The sequence below is a fragment of the Octopus sinensis genome, linkage group LG10 (assembly GCF_006345805.1).
Source record: "Octopus sinensis linkage group LG10, ASM634580v1, whole genome shotgun sequence".
NCBI classification, from domain to species: Eukaryota; Metazoa; Mollusca; class Cephalopoda; order Octopoda; family Octopodidae; genus Octopus; species Octopus sinensis.
Genome location: NC_043006.1, coordinates 79714130 through 79735302, shown reverse-complemented (window position 1 = coordinate 79735302; position 21173 = coordinate 79714130). Strand labels below are relative to the sequence as shown.

Below are 21173 nucleotides of genomic sequence, written 5' to 3'. Positions count from 1 at the left end.
ATGTTCATACTATTATTTCAGCATTAATTCTTTAAAAATCTATATTGTTACTGATTAATCATTTGTAAACCTGAAAATGTTTGTACACCAAAATAAAATGGAACCAATTTTACACAATACAAAAATAACAGCAGTATTTAAAATTATATTCAGAAAATCTAAATCTCAACAGATAAAAGTATATTCCTGAAGAGATCAGCTTATACAGGAGTCAAACTGGCTCACTAGCTGTATATTATATAAAACCATATTCCTGAACTATCCAGCTTCTAGAGATTCTCTGTAATACTGTGCAATATATTGAATAATCAGACTGACTTTTAAGTTCCTTAATTTACAAAGTGTGTTAAAAATTGTTCTTTACTTTTTTTATGTGGATTGATAAAGATTCAATATATTGCTTTACACGTGTATTGATTTGTATGTACTTATATCTGTTAAAATCATGCCCTTTACTTTTTTCTTCATTTAATTTTGAACCTGTAAACATACTGTATACATGGTTTAGTATGATATATTTTTAAAATTTTTAAGTGAATTAATAAATATCAAATAGACCCTGCTTCAGGAGTTTACTTTTTTAATACTAGTTTTTTTTTTTTGTTTTTTTTTTACAGTATATATTAAAGTATATTGTATTAAGGTTGTCTCCAAAATATGGGAAAAAGCCAGAAATCTAGACTAGTTCAGTCTGATATTGTGCTATCATATACAAGACAAAAACTACATACACATTTTTCCTTATTTCTTTAAATTCAGACAGGAATTAGTATACAGTGAACCATTTTATGGTAGATATTTTCATATCTTAATATAATTGCTACTATTTAAACTACATTGTAAACTAAACAATGAGTGACAGTATGGATTTTGTGTCCTTGGAATCTGGCTATTTTCCCTTACCTTTATTTTATTTTTTAATTTCAATTTCCAGTATTGTACTAAATACACTAAGTAAATTCTTTTATATTGTACTTAAGAATTAAAACTAGCTACTGATGAAAGGATAAGTACATCAAGACTATCAAATGCTCAGCATATGTAACTGAACATGTAATAACAACCTAGATAAATCAGTATAAAACTGAAGCAGCTAAAGTGTAAAGTGATACAGTAATTCAAATGTTCCAAGTTTGCCCCACAATAACACTATCTAAATATATTAAAATCCTTACCTGAATTTCTCGAGGAAATGTAGCACTAAACATAAGAGTTTCTCTGCAACCAGCAGGAGGCATGCTATCTTTTTGTACAATTCTTCTGATTTGAGGTTCAAAGCCCATGTCCAACATACGATCAGCTTCATCCAATACTAAGAACCTGAGGAAAAAATTACAGTTCATTAATTACTCGTTAAAAATCTATTTAATAAACAGTGGATTACAAAAAAAATCCTAAAACAGCTATAAAGTGGAATAGTAGTTGAAAAAACAGATTGAAAAAAAAACTTCAAAAACAATCCTTTTCAAATTCAGTTATGTGCAGTTCTTACATTTCATAAACTAATTTCTTTCATAAAATTAAGTATTCCAAAATCTTAGAAATAATTTTCACAGATGCAGCAAATTATTTAATGTTACCAATGGTTAGTTAGTATGTGGTTATATTTGATATCTTACCAGTTTAGCAAATGTAAATAAAAACTGTTTCTGTTACAGCTGATAAATAATTCTAAAGTTTTATCTGCAAGGTGGTTGGTGTTAGGAAGGGCATCGAGCAAAAAAAAAAACCATGCCAAAACAAACACTGAAGCTTGGTGCAGTCTTCTGCCCAGCCAACTCCTGTCAAACCATCCAACCCATGCCAGCATGGACAGCGTGTTAAATGATGATAGTTATGTCAGCAATTTAAGCACTACTGCAATAACACCGATCAATTTAAATGTAGATTTCATTGATTTTGCTTTTAAAGATTTTTTTTTATACTGGTACAGCAAACATGGTGGTGAAAAAAATCGAAGATTAAAACAATGAGTGTAAGATTTGTTACACTTACTTGCAGCAGTCAAGTCCAATACGACCTCTTTCCATCATGTCGACCAGACGACCAGGCGTTGCAACTAATAAATGACAGCCACGATCCAAATCTCTCAACTGAGCACCAATATCTGTGCCACCATAAACCACACATGGACGTATATGGGAGCGGTATGCAAACTGAAAGATTTAATGGTTTAAAATGCAATTTTAAAAGCAAATATCTTGAGAGAAACATGATAAACTAGCAGAGAATTGTATTCTTAAATCCTTCAAACCTCAACAGAACAAGTCTGCAGAACAGTTCTTTCCCTATTGGTTCTAGCATTAAACTATCAGGCTGAGTAAAAAGTAAGCAATGTTTTGCAACAAGAAATTCATCACGATATATTTCAACAATGCGGAAATTTTATTCATCAAAGTGAGTACCATTACAATCAACACATTTTTGCCAACGAGTTACAAGTTTGTTTATTCCAGTAACATAAAAATCTGGAGTTCTGGAGCTGATGAACTCTGAACACACTTCTAGCATCAGTTTGATTTCTGAACTCCTCTCCTAGTAAAACATCAAGGTACTTGAAAAATTGGTAGTCAGTAGGAGAAACGTCAGAATAAGCTGGGTGAGGAAGAACTTTCTAGCCAAGATCCCTCAACTTCTGGAGTGTCAATAGTGAAACGTGCGGTCAAGCATTGAATTGAAGAATGATTGGCCTTCTTCTGTTGACCAGTTTTGGGATGGAAGAGTAGCAGTTTTTTTGTTCATTTTAGCAATTTCATGGTAATATGTTTCAGCAGTAATGGTTTCTTTCAACTTTTAAGTTATGGTGGATGAGTCCAGCAGTACACCACCAAACAATCACCATAACCTTCCTTTTGAAGAGCTTGGATTTAGGGATGGTTTTCAGTGCTTCACTCTGGTTCAACGACTGCTAAGAATATTTTTTATTATTTTACAGAACCCACTTTTCATGACAAGTTACAATACTGTCAAGAAATAGACTGACTGGTTATGGGAAATAAGCAAGAAGCAAATTTCATATCTGTGCATTTTCTAATTTTCATTCAAATCATGTTGTCGAGCTTTTTTTGACTTTCCAATTGCATGCAAATGGTTGCAGGCAGTTTGGCTAACTTGTTCTTTTGCCAGTTTTTGAGTGGTTTAAATGGATCTTTCTCAATGGTCTTTAATTGACCATCATCAATGACAGATGGGCGTCCACTACGCTCACTATCTTCAAGTCTCAGGTCGCCACTGCAAAATCGTTTAAACCATTTTCAAGCTGACCACCCACTGGTCATTTTCTCACCAAATGTTTTGTTGAGATTGCGAGCAATTACAGATACTTTATGTCCATTTTTGAAGTTGAAAAGCAAAATTGCTCGAATATCGTGCTCTGACAGTTTCATTTCAGATGATTGTAACAACAGTGAAAAGAAAAAAATCCATGTTAATTTATTGATGCATTTGGGCAAGTATATGCCTGTATTATCAGACAATTGCAAAAGTAAATGTTTAAAAAAAAATTCAAAACTCTGCAAAAATCCTGTACAAATTCTTCATGGTTCAAAACGTTGCTTACTTTTTACTCAACCTGATAAGTATTAGTTTCTATAAGCTATCCTACAAGTTAACTTTTGTCTACTTCACACTTAAAGTAATGCCTTTTAATTTCTTTGCAAGCCTAAAATTTTGTAGAACAGTTTGTGGGGTTTTTTTTTTTTATGAATCATTAAATTTTGATCAAATTTCTTACAGTAACCTCCTAAAATGTATGTACACAGGCTACTAGATTTGCAATTAGGCTTTTAATAACAATGTCCTCTTGACTTATTCTAAGGTTAAGAAGCAACTATCCAACAACCAAATCACAAATTGATAACAATTGCAAAGTTAATTTTGTGGTTGAGCAAAGCATCATCAGGTTTAGCTCTGTGTTAACAAGTAGCAATCTAAAGTGCTAAAACCATGCTTCTAGATGTTTGTCAGTTGTTTCTTCCACAATACTAAACACTGAAGAAGATCACTTGGTAAGTTCTTTAAGAGATACCCAGACAGTCACATGCTGGTTTTTATTGTGGAGGTTGAGTTCGTCATTTTGGGATTTAATGTTTTCATTATATCTGTTAAAATACACTATCATTGTTTCAAAATTATTTTCTAATACTTTTATTTCATCTTATTTAATATTAAAAGCATCTTAAAAGAATCCATTTTCATCTGCATGTTAAGTAATTTATCTCAAAACAATTTAAATAATTAAAACCTTACCTTCCGAGATTCATCATAAATTTGTGAAACTAATTCACGTGTAGGAGCTAACACTAATGCAAGGGGATACTGCTTACGCCGTCCATAAGTTCGACTCTGGAAGTGGAAAATTAAGAGAAGCATATAGAAAATTTAATTTTAAAAATTAGTTCAAATTCTCAGAGGTAGCATCTAGTCAACAAAATCAACTCACTCAAATTTATCAAAATGGACCAAATATATATATATATATATATATATATAACTGGTAAAAATTAGACACAGAAGGCACCTTGAGCAAGTACCTTCTACTGTAGCCTCAGGTCAATGCATTGTTAGAAGTGGCACATGGAAACTGTATAGAAGTCGCGCGCGTGTGCGCGCGCGCGCGTGCGTGCGCGTGCGCGTGCGCGTGTGCGTGTGCGTGTGTGTGTGTGTGTGTGTGTGAGAATGCTTTTCTTGTGCCTAGGGATTATAGCAATGACAATAAATTACCTCAAGCTCTGCACTTGAGTGGAATAAAATCATTTTTTAAAGCTTCCCTTAATTTTAAAACAGTTGAAGGTGAGCAGTAAAACAATGCTTCAATGTGTATTCATTCCTCCAACCAATACTTGCATGGTAAAATGGACAGAGTACGAGAACTGCTTTTCATCAGCGATATAAAACTTGGAAGTCAATACAACCACTAATCACTATCTGATACAAGATGGAGGATGGAGTGCCGATGTAGTTGGACTGCCATTAGGACCTTGGCCTGCAGCAGAAGGCCATGCATTCCATGGCACAGGAGCACTGCAGAATTATACACATAACAGATAGCAGGATTGCATTCCTGATGTAGAGATCTTGCAGTGGGCCTCTATTACTTCATCACAGCTGAACTTTATTACCTCCACAGATGGTGGGCAGCAGGCTCCAAAAGGCAGATGCTGAACTGCATCAGGATCTGAAGGGGCTATGATGGCCAGGAGTTGCGACACATATGCTGAAGAGATATATGAACTCCAGCATCTCCCCAGACACCTAGGAGAAGGCCCCATAGCATGATGAATGGCACCAATTGCTGAAGCTTGTAATTTCAGCCATTGAAGAGAAAAAGAGAACATGAGAAAGAACATGAAAGATCACATGAAAGGCAACTCTTTCGTAGCACCAAGTAGCTTTACCTGTGGCAGATCAAGAGCAGACCTTGTGGCCCACATGCAAGCCTGCCAGAGATGATTACTGAACAAAACCAGTCAATGTTGACCTATGATGAACAGTGAACAAGTCACTAGATTACAAATATAAAAAACATAATACTTACTGGCATATCAATAGGTCCTTGCTCATACAGAGCATTCAAAATGGGAACCAAGAAGGCAGCGGTTTTGCCAGAACCTAGAAAAAGAATTCAAGAGTTAAAACGAAATAAAATTTATTTTAATTCAAAGTAATTTTGTAAATGTTTCGTTCCTTCAAAAGTCAAAGAAAAATAAAGTTACCTGTCTGAGCACAAGCCATCAAATCTCGATTGTTCATCACAATAGGTATAGCCCATTTTTGAACAGGGGTTGGTTTGGTGTAATTGCATAGAATCAAATTGTTCCTCAGAATTTCGCCCAGTTGACAGTCGTTAAACTGAATAAAAACAAATATATTCTTACATAAATTACAGGTACTTCTTTTTCAAAAACCTATACGGGATGTTTTTTTTTTATGTATATAAAATGGCAAAATTTTACATTCATTTGGCTCAGTAAAAAAATATCGTAATTTCATAGTCATTGTTTAACATCTGCCTTTCATGCTAACATGGATTAGATGGTTTGACAAGAGCAGGCCAGACAGAAGCCTGCTTATGTGTGTTTTTGCAGGTTTTTTTACAGCTGGTTGCCTTTCCTAACACTAACCACTTAAGCAGAGTGGACCGAGTGCTTTTTACATAGCACAAGCACAGAAAGGTCAGTTTTTGCAAGGTTTTTACAGCTGGATGCTCTTCCAAATGCCAACCACTTTACAGTGTGGACTAGATGCTTTTTATGTGGCATCGTCATATAAGAATTACTTCAATTGGTAAAAAGGTTAAGCAATCAACCAACATCCACTAGTTTCCAGTCAACAACTAATACTATACATACACACACATGATTTAATATTGGTAACTTGAAATATAAGCTTATACTTACACTTTCACAGCATTTTGGCAAGTCTTCACCTGTGGCCTCTACAGGTATATCTTCATATTTATCAAAGTTGATACCAGTATTACAGCTACCAAACAATTCACTGAAAAATAAATAAGCTAAACTTTAATTTGTGATTAAATACAAACACATTCAAACTTAAAAGAATATTTATTTCAACTCATGCAAAACCCCTTACCCACTAATATTCAATTGACCACTATTCCAAAACTAAAATTTACTTTTTAACAAAATTCACTCACTTTCTGCTGTTTTAAAAAGCCTTTCTATTAGAATGAAAAAAAGCCACTGAAGTATCAGAAGACTGTTTTGAATTCAGAGGAATGTAAGCAAATACTGAGATCAAGCTACAAACTCCTCCAATCTATGAGATAAAATGTAAAGTTTTAAAAGTACAATCAAAATTATAACTGACAGTTTTATGTCTGAATCCCACTCAGAAAACAGCAGTCGTGACAGTAAGGAGGTTTTCACAATAAGTGTTAGCCATTCCTGGAAATGTTGCCACACAAAAGACTAAAACGAGTGATGAGTCAAGACTCAATGAAGCCAGTTAGATGAATAGGAAATAAAACTGAGAAAGGTTCAGGAATGGCTGTGTGATTAAGAGGCTTCTTTTCCAACCATGACATCTTGGGCTTAGTCCCACAATGTAACAACTTGGACAAGTGTACTCTACTATAGCCTTGAGCCAACCAAAGCCTACGGGTGGATTGGGTAGATGGAAACAAACAAACAAACCTGTTGTATGTTTGTGCATACCATCATCTTGACATCATACAATGATTGTCAAAAAGCACCATCATACAATAGTGTTTGTTTAATATTTGATGGTGAAACATTACCTTGCTTAGAAAACAAGTGTATCCAACTCATGCAAGAATGAAAAGTGGTTAGTAAAATGATAAATGCAGGAATTAAGATCAAAATTGTATTTTATGATCAACTTTTTTCATTGACATTATATTGCCCATCTATTGAAAAACTTCACACCGTGTTCCTACCTCAAAGAAACCTAGCAAAACTTGTATTAAGCTATTTGATTCATTTTGTAATAAAAAAAGTCAATGCTTTGATCTACTGTTACCAAAGCCACAGTTATTGTTCTAAAATATTTCAGTTAACTCCTGTGTTACCTCTCATCCTCCAAGCTCACAGAGTGGGAGGGTCTTTCTGAGCCAGAATCTTACAGCCAGTTGTCTTTCCTGACACTAACCACTCTAAAGATGGGACTTTTCGCCCTGCTGTGTAAGCCTGTTTAGGTAGTAGAAAACTCAAGGGCTGTCTTGAGCTGCACACACTAGCTGTCCACTGCTAAATATGTTTCATTACATATTTTCATAAACAAGATAGTGATCGTTTTGTTCAGAAAACTAATTCTAGAAGAATATAATTCAGCAAATCTATGTTCTATCAAAGCCAATGATTGTTACAAAACACTCACTATTCTAATTTTTCATTCTTTTGTAGAGGTACAGACCAATCTTCTTTTTTGCCGTAATCGTCATTTTTCCAGCGATTGTCACTTCTGTTGTCCCAACGATTACCATTACCCCAGTTTCCACCACCACCACCACCACCACCACCGCCTCCACCACCTCCGCGGTTGTCCTCACTACCTAAATTATCCCATCTACTTGGGAAAGGTCGTTGTGGTGGTGGTGGTAAACTGCCTTGTCTGTCTTGTCTATTGCTACTCCAGCGGTTATCATTCATGGGAGCCCTGTAAAAAGAAAGAAAAATTTATAGCAAGAAACAGGAATGATATTCTATGAAATGTTAACTTAATTGAAAATTTTAAAAAACAAATTCACTCACTATGAATCTTAAATTTAAAAACTATTTTGAACTGATTTATATCCTATACATTAAACACATTTCCTTTGCAACAATGAAAAATATAAATAATCAATTTCAATTAAGTAATTAGCAATACAGATAATTTATGAACAGTTTAACCCTTTCATTACTAACCCGGCCGTAGCTGCCCGAAAAATTTTTTGGTTCAAAGTACCAACCCGGCCATACCCGGCCGTTAGAACCCATTGTTATTTAAATGTAAATTTGAACCCAAATCTCGTTGGTACATTCGTTAAAGCATGTGATTTCACATTGTAAATAGTTAAGTTATAATATCCGACATTGCTTGAAGTGATATCTCAACTCAGTGAATTTTGGGAGATTTTTTTCCACATGTTTTTCGGCATCGATTTTTCTTCAACTTTGAAAATGGATAGGAGTTTCATGTTATCAAGCATTGATTCCGAATTTAAAGCTTTGTCAACGGAAAATAGGGAGATATCGAGAAAAAGAATGAAATAGGTACTAAAGCACGTGGTGTACAATAATGAATAGGATATTTTTTTATCCGAAAATGAAAGCAGCGATTCCGAAGAAACAAAGCGGCGAAGGCGACAGCGAAGACGATTTTACATCGGAATGAAGTAAAAAAACTTTTAAAATGTTTTTATTAGCAATTTTTCTGAGGAGATAAAGTTTATCTATAGCCTTTCTTAGGAAGTGAAACCATTAGACTTTTATTTTTTTCAGTATGCTAGTTTGAAGCAATCACTTCGGAAACAAACTTACGCAGATTGTAAACAAACCCAAAATCGGGGTTCAAAGTTTGGGAAATTTGTGAAGCAAATACTGGGTACTGCGTGGATTTAGTTTTTATACAGGGAAACTAATGTTAGTCAGCATGGCTTAGGGTACGATGTGGTCTGGAAGTTATTGTTTGAAGCGATCAATGTGGAAACACACTTACGCAAATTGTAAACAAACCTAAAATCGGGGTTCAAAGTTTGGGAAATTTGTGAAGCAAATACTGGGTACTGCGTGGATTTAGTTTTTATACAGGAAAAATAATGTTAGTCAGCATGGCCTAGGGAACGATGTGGTCTGGAATTTATCACTTCCATACCATAACCAGGGCCATATATTATTTTTTGACCGATTTCTTTTGTTCGGTCAAACTTACGGTGGATTCCAATATTTCACTTTATTCCACCTTTATGGTACACCTGTTGTGCATTAAATTCAACTGATGATCTAGTGATGTGCACAATTCTTCTTTATCAAAATTTTGTTGCATACCCATTTGAATATTAGCTGATGATTCATTTTCTATAGTGATGTTTAACCCTTTCGTTACTAACCCGGCCGTAGCCGGCCGAACAATTTTTTGGTTCAAAGTACCAACCCGGCCATACCCGGCCGTTAGAACCCATTGTTATTTAAATGTAAATTTGAACCCAAATCTTGTTGGTACATTCGTTAAAGCATGTGATTTCACATTGTAAATAGTTAAGTTATAGTATCCGACATTGCTTGAAGTGATATCTCAACTCAGTGAATTTTGGGAGATTTTTTTCCACACGTTTTACGGCATCGATTTTTCTTCAACTTTGAAAATGGATAGGAGTTTCATGTTATCAAGCATTGATTCCGAATTTAAAGCTTTGTCAACGGAAAATAGGGAGATATCGAGAAAAAGAATGAAATAGGTACTAAAGCACGTGGTGTACAAAATAATGAATATTTTTTTATCCGAAAATGAAAGCAGCGCCTTCCGAAGAAACAAAGCGGCGAAGACGACAGCGAAGACGATTTTACATCGGAATGAAGTAAAAAAACTTTTTAAATGTTTTTATTAGCAATTTTTCTGAGGAGATAAAGTTTATCTATAGCCTTTCTTAGGAAGTGAAACCATTAGACTTTTATTTTTTTCAGTATGCTAGTTTGAAGCGATCAATGTGGAAACAAACTTACGCAGATTGTAAACAAACCCAAAATCGGGGTTCAAAGTTTGGGAAATTTGTGAAGCAAATTACTGGGTACTGCGTGGATTTAGTTTTTATACAGGGAAAATAATATTAGTCAGCATGGCCTAGGGAACGATGTGGTCTGGAATTTATCACTTCCATACCATAACCAGGGCCGTATATTATTTTTTGACCGATTTCTTTAGTTCGGTCAAACTTACGGTGGATTCCAATATTTCAGTTTATTCCACCTTTATGGTACACCTGTTGTGCATTAAATTCAACTGATGTGCACAATTCTTCTTTATCAAAATTTTGTTGCATACCCATTTGAATATTAGCTGATGATTCATTTTCTATAGTGATGTTTAAACAAAATTTTTATTTTTTACCTTTTGCTCAATTTAAAATTTTAATATTTTTACCTTTTGCTCAATTTACCTGGATTTACCTGTAATTAAAGTCACTTTGAGTCAAAAGTTATGCAATAGAATTCATTAAGAACCCTTCCTTTAATTATGTTCCAAATATCACATTAAAATGTTGATAAGTAAAAAAGTTACAGTTATTTAATGAAACAAGCCTAAATTCATGATTATTTTAGAATTTAATTGAAACTCATGAGGGGTGTATTTTGGTCAGAAATATAGTAACAAAAGGGTTAACAGAATTTTTGAACTTACCATATATTTTACCTTATACTTCCACTGTAAATTCTAACACTAAAAATATCTAACTGAAACTTCAATTTGGTTCAGTTGTCAAAACTTTTTGGCATCAATTACAGAATAAATTCCATTTCAAATAATTTTAAAATAACATTTGTTCCCAAATATGTACTATTTTACCAAAATGGAATGTTTTATCAAAACTAGAGATTCATCAGGAAACCTTAACCTTTATATACTTTCCTAAATATACTTATTCCATGTTATCTTAATATACTTATTGTATGTTTTTATTTTTTTTACATATATATATATATATATATATATATAAATAAATAAATACACACACACACAGGCAACACTTAAGCACATTGGGCAAAATGCTAAGCATTTGTCTCGACTCATTACATTAAAGAGGATAAACTATAAGTAGTCTTATAGCAGCATCTTGTTAGATAAAACCTTTACCATCATTATCAGAATATCATCAATCAAGAGCTTTCTGTTTGCTTACAGCTTTGAGGTTTTTTTTTTAATGGTTATCTCACATTTCTTGCCAAAAGTTCATTATGCTTTCACAGCAATCTCATTCAGAGCAATGAGTGTTTCAGAAAACCAAAAATCTGGTTTGTATCAGAATGAAGGTGTATCTAATTTCTGTGATTTTAATATGTAGAAAGCAATAGGTTGTATTCTTTGAGACAAAAAGATTATGAAAATGTTACTCACCGGCCATTATAGCGGTATGCTGTTGGGCCACCACGCCTATTATCATAGCTGTAGCTATTAGCACCCCTATTGCTTGGAGGGTAGTTAGTATTGTAGTATCGGTTAGCTTGAGGTTGGTAATTGCGGTCATAATCTGAGAAAAAAAAATTTCGATATAGGTAATTTTGAATTAGATATACAAAAATTTCCACAAAAGTTTTACTACAAAATCTTTAAAAAGTTTAAAACTGCAGCTTAATACTTTATTTTAAAAATTCAAGGTCATTTAAATTGTAAACTATTTTGGAAAATACAATTCACCTTACAAATAAAATAAATAAAAGCAGCATTTGCACACAAGAACACACCTTTGGAGAAGGAATATCTTGGAGCAGATATATTTGTATTTTAAGCTTAAAATTCAATGAAAGAAATTATGAAGAGAATCAACTTAATCTTAAACCATTATGTCAATGCAGAAAAACTATCACCTGTACCATTTCCTATATCTCATTTGCCGGAAGAACAAAACATTTTAGCAGAAAAACCCTGCCTTGTATAAAATAGTACGACTTGGTGGGAAGTAACAGTATTATAAGCCAATATGGTTACAAACTTACCACCAGATGAAAATTTAACAGTAAAATAGAGAGGCAATCAATTACCTAGTCAAACATTAATATGGGAAATGAAATACATCTCAAACAATGCTCTGTCTATATCAACTGTTTTGATAAATGGCCTAAACCTTATGTTCTGCAGCCAGCCATCAAAATAAAATATTCACAGAAGCACATCACAATAGATTTGTGAATACAAAATATAAATGAAATTGCTGTTCCTCAAAGCAAATCAAAGTCCTGCGAATGTTAACTAAGTGTATTTCTGAACTTGAAATTCATTATACTGCTGAAATTTCTACATTAGAGATGCCAAATATACCTCAAGGTAACAGTCACAAATTACAAATCAATAACTGAGCATAAGACTTAAACTACAATTTCAAAGAGAAACCAAACAAATATTTCACTTTCTACTTATAATGAAAAACTTTAAAAGACTGCTCAATTACAAGTTTTAAAGTTTTGATTTACAACAACAAACCATTTGTATACAATATTTATATTAAACTACATCATGTGGCATTATTTATATTACACTGACTACAGAAAACAAGAACTTCGAAAAAGTCACAGAGAAAATTAGTGAACACCATGTAGATGCACAGAAATTGGAAGATGGATCTCAGCAATCATTTTATCTATTTTCAAATAGATAAAAAAGCAGTATTGAGAACTTAAATGAGTTCTTATGTGTTTGTTGCACAAAACTAGATTGTGTTAGTTCCAATAAGTTCAAATATTTTCTGAAATTTAACAATGTAGCAGTAAAACATCAGGCTTCACAACTTGTGAGAGCAAAATGTAAACTAAATTATTCAACACCCAGTTGCTATAAAATGACTTCAGGATGGTTTTTTTATATTATTATTTTCATTTAAAACCTTAAATTACAATACACCATATCTTGAATTACTGCGTAACCTCAATAAAAAATATTTATAGCAAATGGTGATTCTAGAAGAAATGCTACAAATTTATATACAAAAATCAAAAATTATTCATTGTTAATATCTCCAAGTCTAAAAATTGCTACAGGAATAATACTTTGAATAGAGGGAATTTTGTTTTTTTGTTTTTTTTAACAACTCTCACATTCAAACCCCCAAATAAATATAAATAGAGAAAAAAAACGTCAATACTCATGCACCATATATACTAAAGATATCTACAAAAATAAAGCATGCAAAAAGAAAATGGTAGGACACAAAAAGAAAAATGAATATTTAGGAAAATATTTATTCATATGGTCTTTAAATACTATAGACCAAGTTATTGAAAAGAATAACTACCAAAACAAAATTGGATTTAGATAATTTTCTTATAAATTAAATTTAAATACTATTTTGTATTTAAAAGAATCCAAATAATGCAATTTTATAGCTGCCTTTTTAAAACCAGACTTTCTGAAAGCAAAGTTTCTATGTCTACAAAACATTAGTACTAAGAATGTAGAAGAGGAGCACATGAATTAGCTGTTTATTCTGTTTAAAATAATTTGCAGTGGAAATTATTCAACTGCCCCCATCCGTGTTCAAAACTGCCTCAAGCATTAACCTAATCAAACCCTTTTTTGTGATAGCAGAATGTTCTGTGTAACAGTACAAAATATGAAATCATACACTAAAAATTACTTCAAAACAGATTGAGAATAAATTCATTTTTAACTTTTTCTATCACTGTCAAACTTGAGAAATGATGCATAACTATTTAATGAGATTTTAATCTGAACATGTGAACAGTGCAGTCCAAATTAAAATCTAAAAATACTTCACTAAAAACACTGTTTTGAGCAGTCTTTCAAAGTTTTTATTTTCATTAAAAACAAAAAAAATTGAAAATTTAATTTCTAACACAAACAGATCCATCACAAACACTAAGTACCTAGTCTAGCAAGATTCTAATATTAATGAATCAGAAAAATTAAAACCTTTCTTATTTAAAAATACTTTTCTGCGTAAAAATGAAAAACTACTAGATCATGAAATATGCTCCACAGGTAATCTGAACAAGAATATGTATGAATCTACTAAGCAATAGCTTAGTAAATGTTAAGTTTATAGCTACTTGTAGAGAGCAAACTGGAAGTAAAAATAATACTCAATGTAATATCTTTAACAGAAGCTATTAACTAACAGAAATAACTAGTTCATGTCCACTCCATGTGAACAATAAAACATGCCACAATGGGCAAAAATATACAGACGAATACACATACAACATGTGATTTCATTCAACAACATAAAACATGCATTGCCTTTTTTTTTTTTCATTCAAAGACATTTGGTCAGCTGAAGCATACCCAAGGTCACTAAAACAACATACTTGGTTGGCCAAGTCCTTGGGCTGGTAAGCCACCAATATAACCACTTCGTTGAGCAGCCCCATATGCTCCCAAGAAGTTATCTACAGTGGGAAATAAACATATATTACTTATTTGCATTTAAACAGTACCCTAAAATAACAGGGTACCTGGTTTCAATAGTAATTTTTAAAATATTTACTTTATGCAAATTTTAGGGCATGGCAATTTTCTTTTATCAATATACAGATTTCAAAGAGATCAAATGCATTTATTTAGTTTGCAATATTAAAACACAAATCATACTTGAGATCACAGTTGTTGAAATGGTCAATAGAAACTTTTGAAATTAATTGCATTAAATAAAAACAAAATGCTGCATTATTAATTATTTAAATTTCTGAAATTCAGGAAACAAAAGTTCTCTAATTCTCAATTTTAAATAAACAGTACAGCTTAAAATTCAAAAGCACAATATTTACATCACAACATTCAAATTTTAATTTAAATTTGTAATGACTAAATTTTACTATCATCACAAAAAAAGTGAATGGTTTTAAAATAGGAGACTTCAACTGGAGTCAGATAATTATCCATATTCTCAACATCCAGTCATACTTCAAATATACTTCATTGGCTATGGTATCACCCAATATTTAATTCTTTAAATATTTAATTTTATCAGAAGGAAGTTAGCAAATTTGTTTCAATATTAATAAAATTTGCTTACAATTAATTAGAAGTTTTAGACTATCAACATTTTGGGTGGGGAGGATTCTGACAAATATGATTTATTATTGCATCAAAAACGTGAAATACAAAATATAGTTTAAAATATTTAAACACAAGAACACTAATGCATTTCAGCACACTATATACAAAAGGAGTTTACAAATTGGATTCCAACTTATAAAACATATGACCATCTACTCACATAAAGAAGTTTCCATTCCAACCAACTAAATTTTTAACTAATACAATTCATACAAAAGGCTGGTTAGGAAATTTAAAAGCAACCAAATCCAGTCATTTATAGCTGAGAATGAAATAAAATCCAAGCTTTTCAATAATTTTACTGACAAAGACATTTCATTACAGAAATGTACATTAAGTTGTTTTATTTTAATGAAACAATGAAGCATGAATTATGCAATACCCACCAGTTCCACTAAATTAAAAATGTGGAACAAGATCATCCAAGTGAAAAAACAGCTTTATATGAAAAGCATTTGATTTACCATAAATGAGGGGGGGAGTGTGTACGCGCGCGTGTGTGTGTGTGTGTGTGTAAAAACATTTTTAAATGAACATTTAGGATTGTCTATAGGTATAAACAAACTACAAAATATAAACACTGAAACCTTTCCAAGAAAAATTTAAATGTATACTATTTAAGTCCTACTTGTTCACAAAAACTTGGTTTGGGTCACTTAGAATGAAGAACTCAAAGTGCTAGATCTAAGTGTCATGGTTTCATTAAAAACAATGAGTCCCAAATTATATTTTGTTTTTGTCTAGAAGATGACAGGTTGGGGTGACAGCAAGAAAATAATGATGGTGGTGATGGAGTGGGAAAGTGGGAGAGGCATAACAATGAGTGATAATGGTAGCAGTGGAGGGAGCCAGTAGAGTTGGAGCTGTAGTGGGTGGCTACAATGATGGAGAGGGTACACTGCTGAATGTAGAAATTTTAGTATTATGACCTTGATTTTTAGACATTTTATTGTTCCCACCTCATAGCTTGAGAAAATTCCAACATCAACACATTTGTTGTCCCACCTTTACTGCCAACAACTTACAACCCATAAATGCATCACCACCGTAACTTTTGTACAATCTACACCTCACAACTAAAAACCCCATCATGATCATTTTAGAAATTACCACACCAACCTCCATCATCAACACTACCACCATGTACTAATATACATAATTCCATTGCCACCACCACATACCTCTTCTTTTTCAGGAGTACCACCTTTATCACTGTTATCTGTCATCCCACCTGCCATCTTGCTCCTATCAATCCAGTTGTCTCTGTCCATCAGTTTCTTTCTACGTGCAGCACTTCTATATGTTGTTAGCCACTAATCTACTCACCATTTAACCCTGCTAGCAACTAATCTCTGATGAGTCTTCAGATGAAACAAAATGTATTTTGCTGGACTCATTGTTTTCAATATAAGTTTACATGCATAATGAACATATTTAATAAACATATTTAGATTTGCTATGTAAACAAGGCTCTTTCCGAAGAACAAACCAAGAAAAAGCTCAATTACACAAGTTTCATCTGGTTTTTTGCTAATTTTTCAAGAGTATCTATTCCATTCCACTCTACAGAAAAATAAAGCAGATTACAGATACTTATCAAAAATGCTATGAGTAACCTCTTTCAATGCTATCGTGAACAGATAAACCGCTCTCCTCAAGGTTGCGCAGGTGCGGGGGCACATAACGCTCTTTAGATACTGTAGGAGCAGGAGGAGGAGGAGAACCTATAAAAACAAATTTATAAGTTTCCATTAACTGGGCATTCTTAAAAGGAATGGGAATATAAACTGTTCAAGTAAAACAAAACAGATTATTACATCTATGCTCAAATAACTAGTCAAAAATAAATTCTGAAAAATCTGAATTTATTTCAAAAATATTAAATATCTTTAATTCTGTCTTCAGAAAAAAATTAACAGTATTGACTTTAAAATCTATCTTTGAAAGGTATTAACTGTTATGAGAAGAAAAGTAATTTTTAAAACTTACTTTCAATTTATCGACAAAATTAACTTTCATAATGAAGATGAGTTTATAGAAAAAAAATTACATTTAATTCAAAATAAACAGTTCAAGGATGTGTTTATGCCAGCTACTGAGACAGCATGTGTGAATATGCAAATAATTGGCAAATGTTACTCAGAGCATTTTTGATTAACTTGTTGGCTTCTTTACCTCTATCTTTCTCTCGAGCAAAACAGATTAGACACCTTTGACTTGATAGATCAGTAAAATACAAAACAAGTCTAGCCAAGCCATTCTCTAGTCCATTTTGCAGAGAGAGCCCTGTGGTTAAAACCACAGGATGTTTGTTCAAGATTAAATACATGTTTAACAGAAAACATGTAAATTTATTTACATGTTTCTCTACATGTAAATAATGTAGCCATACACAGGCATGTGTATATATAAGCATATATTCAAGTCGAGAATGATTTTATACTTACAGTGTGGAAAAGCAATAACACTTTTAATTGTGAAAATCATCAGAAAAACAAAGTCTCTTTAAAATTATCAATTTTATAATTAAACAAAAACGCTGAAAGGAAAAAAACATTAAAGCTTTTAAACTTTACACATTACAAATACTTCATGAAAGCCTTTTTTTTTGTTTTTTTTTTAAATGATCAAGACTGAAGAGTGAAATATGATGCTGCCCCCTTTATCATCTGGGATTCCACAAATGAAAATTATCTAGAGGTATGAAAATCTGCCCCCAAAATTGCAATAACTAAAAAGTGATCCACCCACCTCTATTTCTCCGGTCATCACCAGGTGGAATCAAATCTCTTTCAAGGCTATCATGAACAGATAAACTTCTCTCCTCATGGTTGCGCAGGTGCGGGGGCACATAACGCTCTTTAGATACTGTAGGAGCAGGAGGAGGAGGAGAACCTATAAAAACAAATTTATAAGTATTCCATTAAATTGGGCATTCTTAAAAAGAATGGAAAAATAAACTGTTGAAGCCAAACAGAAAACAACAGAATATCACAGAACTAAGTCAATGCTTAACTAACACTGAAAGATTTGATCTACTCTCAACAGTGTTGAAATATCTTTAGCCTGTCTTTTTAAAAAAAAAGTAAACATTAGCATTAACTTAAAAATGTATATCTTTGAAAGGTATCATCAACTGTTATGTAAAAAATGTCATTTTAGAACTGCTTTTAAGTATCTATAGCAGAGTTTTAATTTTCGTAGTGAAATTTGAACTTGTGGGAAAAGAAAATTACATCTGAATGATTCCAATAATTAGTTCAATGAAGTGTTTATGCCAGCTGTTGCTTCAGATAGCGAAAATGCTGAACAATGGTTAAATTACACAACAAATTTAATGCCTGTAAAGTCTAATTTAATCTATGTTAGGAATTTAAATTAAGTTCTTACATCATATTCACACAAAATATTTGAAACCATCTCAAAACACTCTAGTCATGTTAATGGACATTCATTCATGGAGACATTTCCAGGGTTTTTGGTATGGGTTTGTTTAACACCCCTCAAAAGTAGCACACGGAATTTTTTTTCTCTCTATCTCTTTGTGAGAGAACTATAATAGACTTTCTAAAAACATAATGCACTGAAGTATTTCTAAACCAAACATTCGAAATATTGATATCCTTTTTTTGCTTTGTTTTTTTTTGTTTGTTTTTCTTTTCACGCTTTGTAGTTTACCACCAATATTCCCACTACGTAAATATACAAGTTTCTGCCAGAAAATCTTTTCTGGCTTTTGTCTGAATAGAAAGGGAGAATGACCAATATGATAAAGAGAGTAATTGTGAGAATATTTAGCAGCAGGTGGAAAACCAGTCCAACAGCAAGCAACAAAACTTCACTCTAGACAGTCCATTATTAATAAATTAAAACTTCATTAGAGAAAGTCCTTTCAAATTTTGAAAAGGAAACAACTGTTCCAGAGATAAGGTCATGTTCAGTTGTTTAAATCCCTTTGAGAAATCTTCCATTAAATCACAGCAAACATTTTATCTTAATACCTAAATAAAAAAAAAGCAAATACATAATTTTTCAATGTTAGAATGCAAAATTCATTTAGAATAAACAGTATACTTTACCCAAAAGAATGCTTCAAATGAAATTTTTTACTGTTAACATTTTTTTCCCTATGTTTGACTAATGGAGGAAAGCACTTGTTCAGCTCTAAAACAACTGACAGTAAGAGTTACTAAGCAAGATTAGTTTTGCTAATGTTCAGCTTTGAAGTATAAAATTTAATATCTGAAGGAAACTGGAATGAATGTGGTATTGTTTTCAGCAAGAAATTTGAAATTTAAAGAGTAGAACTGACAGGCAGAAGAAAGACAACTGTAATGGTGAAGGCAACAAATTGGCAACTTGAGAGCAGATACTACTTACAATAACAGTGAAAATGTTGAATTGTATGGCTTCAATCATGTGTATATACACATGCACAAACCCACACCCATACATTTTGAGGTATATTTGTAATTTTAAAATGAACCATTCCTAGTCCTAAAAATTCAAAGAATGCAGACAAGTTTGAATGAAAATGTTGGTGTTGCAATGATACTTAAATATAAGCATGTGTTACATGGTTATTTGTAAATGAATAACCAACTAAGCAGTCCTGTAAATGTTTTTCCTATAGAGGTATAAATTTAAAATATTGCAAAAGAATTATTTCTAACATCTCCATTCCTGAAAGATGTAGAGTTAAAAGTCAATGAGAAGGTTGCCGAAAGAAAGTCTAAGAATTTAGGAGGAGCAAATGATATAGAATTGTGCATTAAAGGAATTAAATAGATCAACTTAAGAGCAAGTATAAGGATGTCACTGATATCTAACCAGAGAGGAAAAAAAACATCCACATTAACTGAAAACAGGAGTAGAAACATCCAAGATCCATTTTGTCAAGTTTGCATAGGTCAGACAGAGTTTGAGGCAAATTTCCAACAGTTGGAGGTTTCCAAACAAGATGATTTCCCCAGTGTTAGACATGTTCTCACAGCATATTAACAATGAAATGATACTGCTTGTATGACAGTGACAACTATTACATGATATCAAGACTAGGAGACTGGACTGAAACCTACACAAGACAAGTTTCTTTCAGTTTCTGTCTACCAAATCCACTCACAAGACTTTGGTTGGCCCAGGGCTATACTAAAAGACACCTGCTCAAGAATCTTAAAAGTAAAATTGATCTTAAAAATCAGAAAAAATAAAATAGGAAAAGTATTTGGCCATTGTATAATGACCTAAATTTTAATAATGGTTTTTCCAAATAGAGTCAACTTGTGTTAATGGCTGGGGTTTTCCAAATCAAATGACAGCAAAAACAAACATTCTTAATACAAAAACCATAAAATTATCAAAACATTCACCTTAAGAGCCAGAAAAATTGAGTTGCTTTTAAAAATTACAAATAACTAATACAAAACCTGGATTTAAAATAATTATGCCAATTACAAAAGAACTAAAAGATAGTCATGCTACATGACCCATTCATTAATCTAACTTGCCCCCTGAGCCTATGGAAAAGAAACCTATTGATTCTACACTGAAAAAGGCAACCCTTTTTACCATAAAGTAACATATATATTAAGGGTAATCAATCTGACAAAATAGTGTCAAATTAATATGATGATATCCAAGATTGCAGACCTTAGAAGATGTACTGTTAACCAATGAAAAGGAAACTGTAATAACAATTATAAAAGCATTTCTACATTTAATATCTTGATTTTAATTTACACTGAATCAATTTTATTACACCAATGGAATTCTGGAAAAACAAAAACCATCAGGTAGCATTTTTTTTGAGTTCTTTAAGCATCAAGCTGGACAACTGAAAATGCAGATGAATCTAGAACCAAAATTTGGTCCTTGCATATATCAAGTCCACTGTTGAAATTGTCACTGTTTGACAATTTCTG

General features: G+C 32.4%; 1 protein-coding gene across 4 annotated transcripts in view; it reads right to left on the bottom strand.

Moving 5' to 3' along the window:
* The window catches only part of LOC115216555 (ATP-dependent RNA helicase DDX3X), a 51612-nt gene that overhangs the window by 13921 nt on the left and 16518 nt on the right, over positions 1-21173 (bottom strand). The window contains exons 3-12 of one of the 4 annotated variants that reach the window (XM_029786012.2): positions 18004-18147; positions 14502-14582; positions 11578-11710; positions 7861-8139; positions 6399-6498; positions 5715-5850; positions 5537-5610; positions 4249-4344; positions 1996-2156; positions 1176-1320 (exon numbers count right to left, since the gene is read on the bottom strand). In XM_029786012.2, coding sequence (XP_029641872.1) covers positions 1176-1320; positions 1996-2156; positions 4249-4344; positions 5537-5610; positions 5715-5850; positions 6399-6498; positions 7861-8139; positions 11578-11710; positions 14502-14582; positions 18004-18147 — 1349 coding nt within the window. The remainder of the gene's footprint in view (positions 1-1175; positions 1321-1995; positions 2157-4248; positions 4345-5536; positions 5611-5714; positions 5851-6398; positions 6499-7860; positions 8140-11577; positions 11711-14501; positions 14583-18003; positions 18148-21173) is intronic. The other 3 variants (XM_029786013.2, XM_029786015.2, XM_029786016.2) reach the window with 3 other exon arrangements.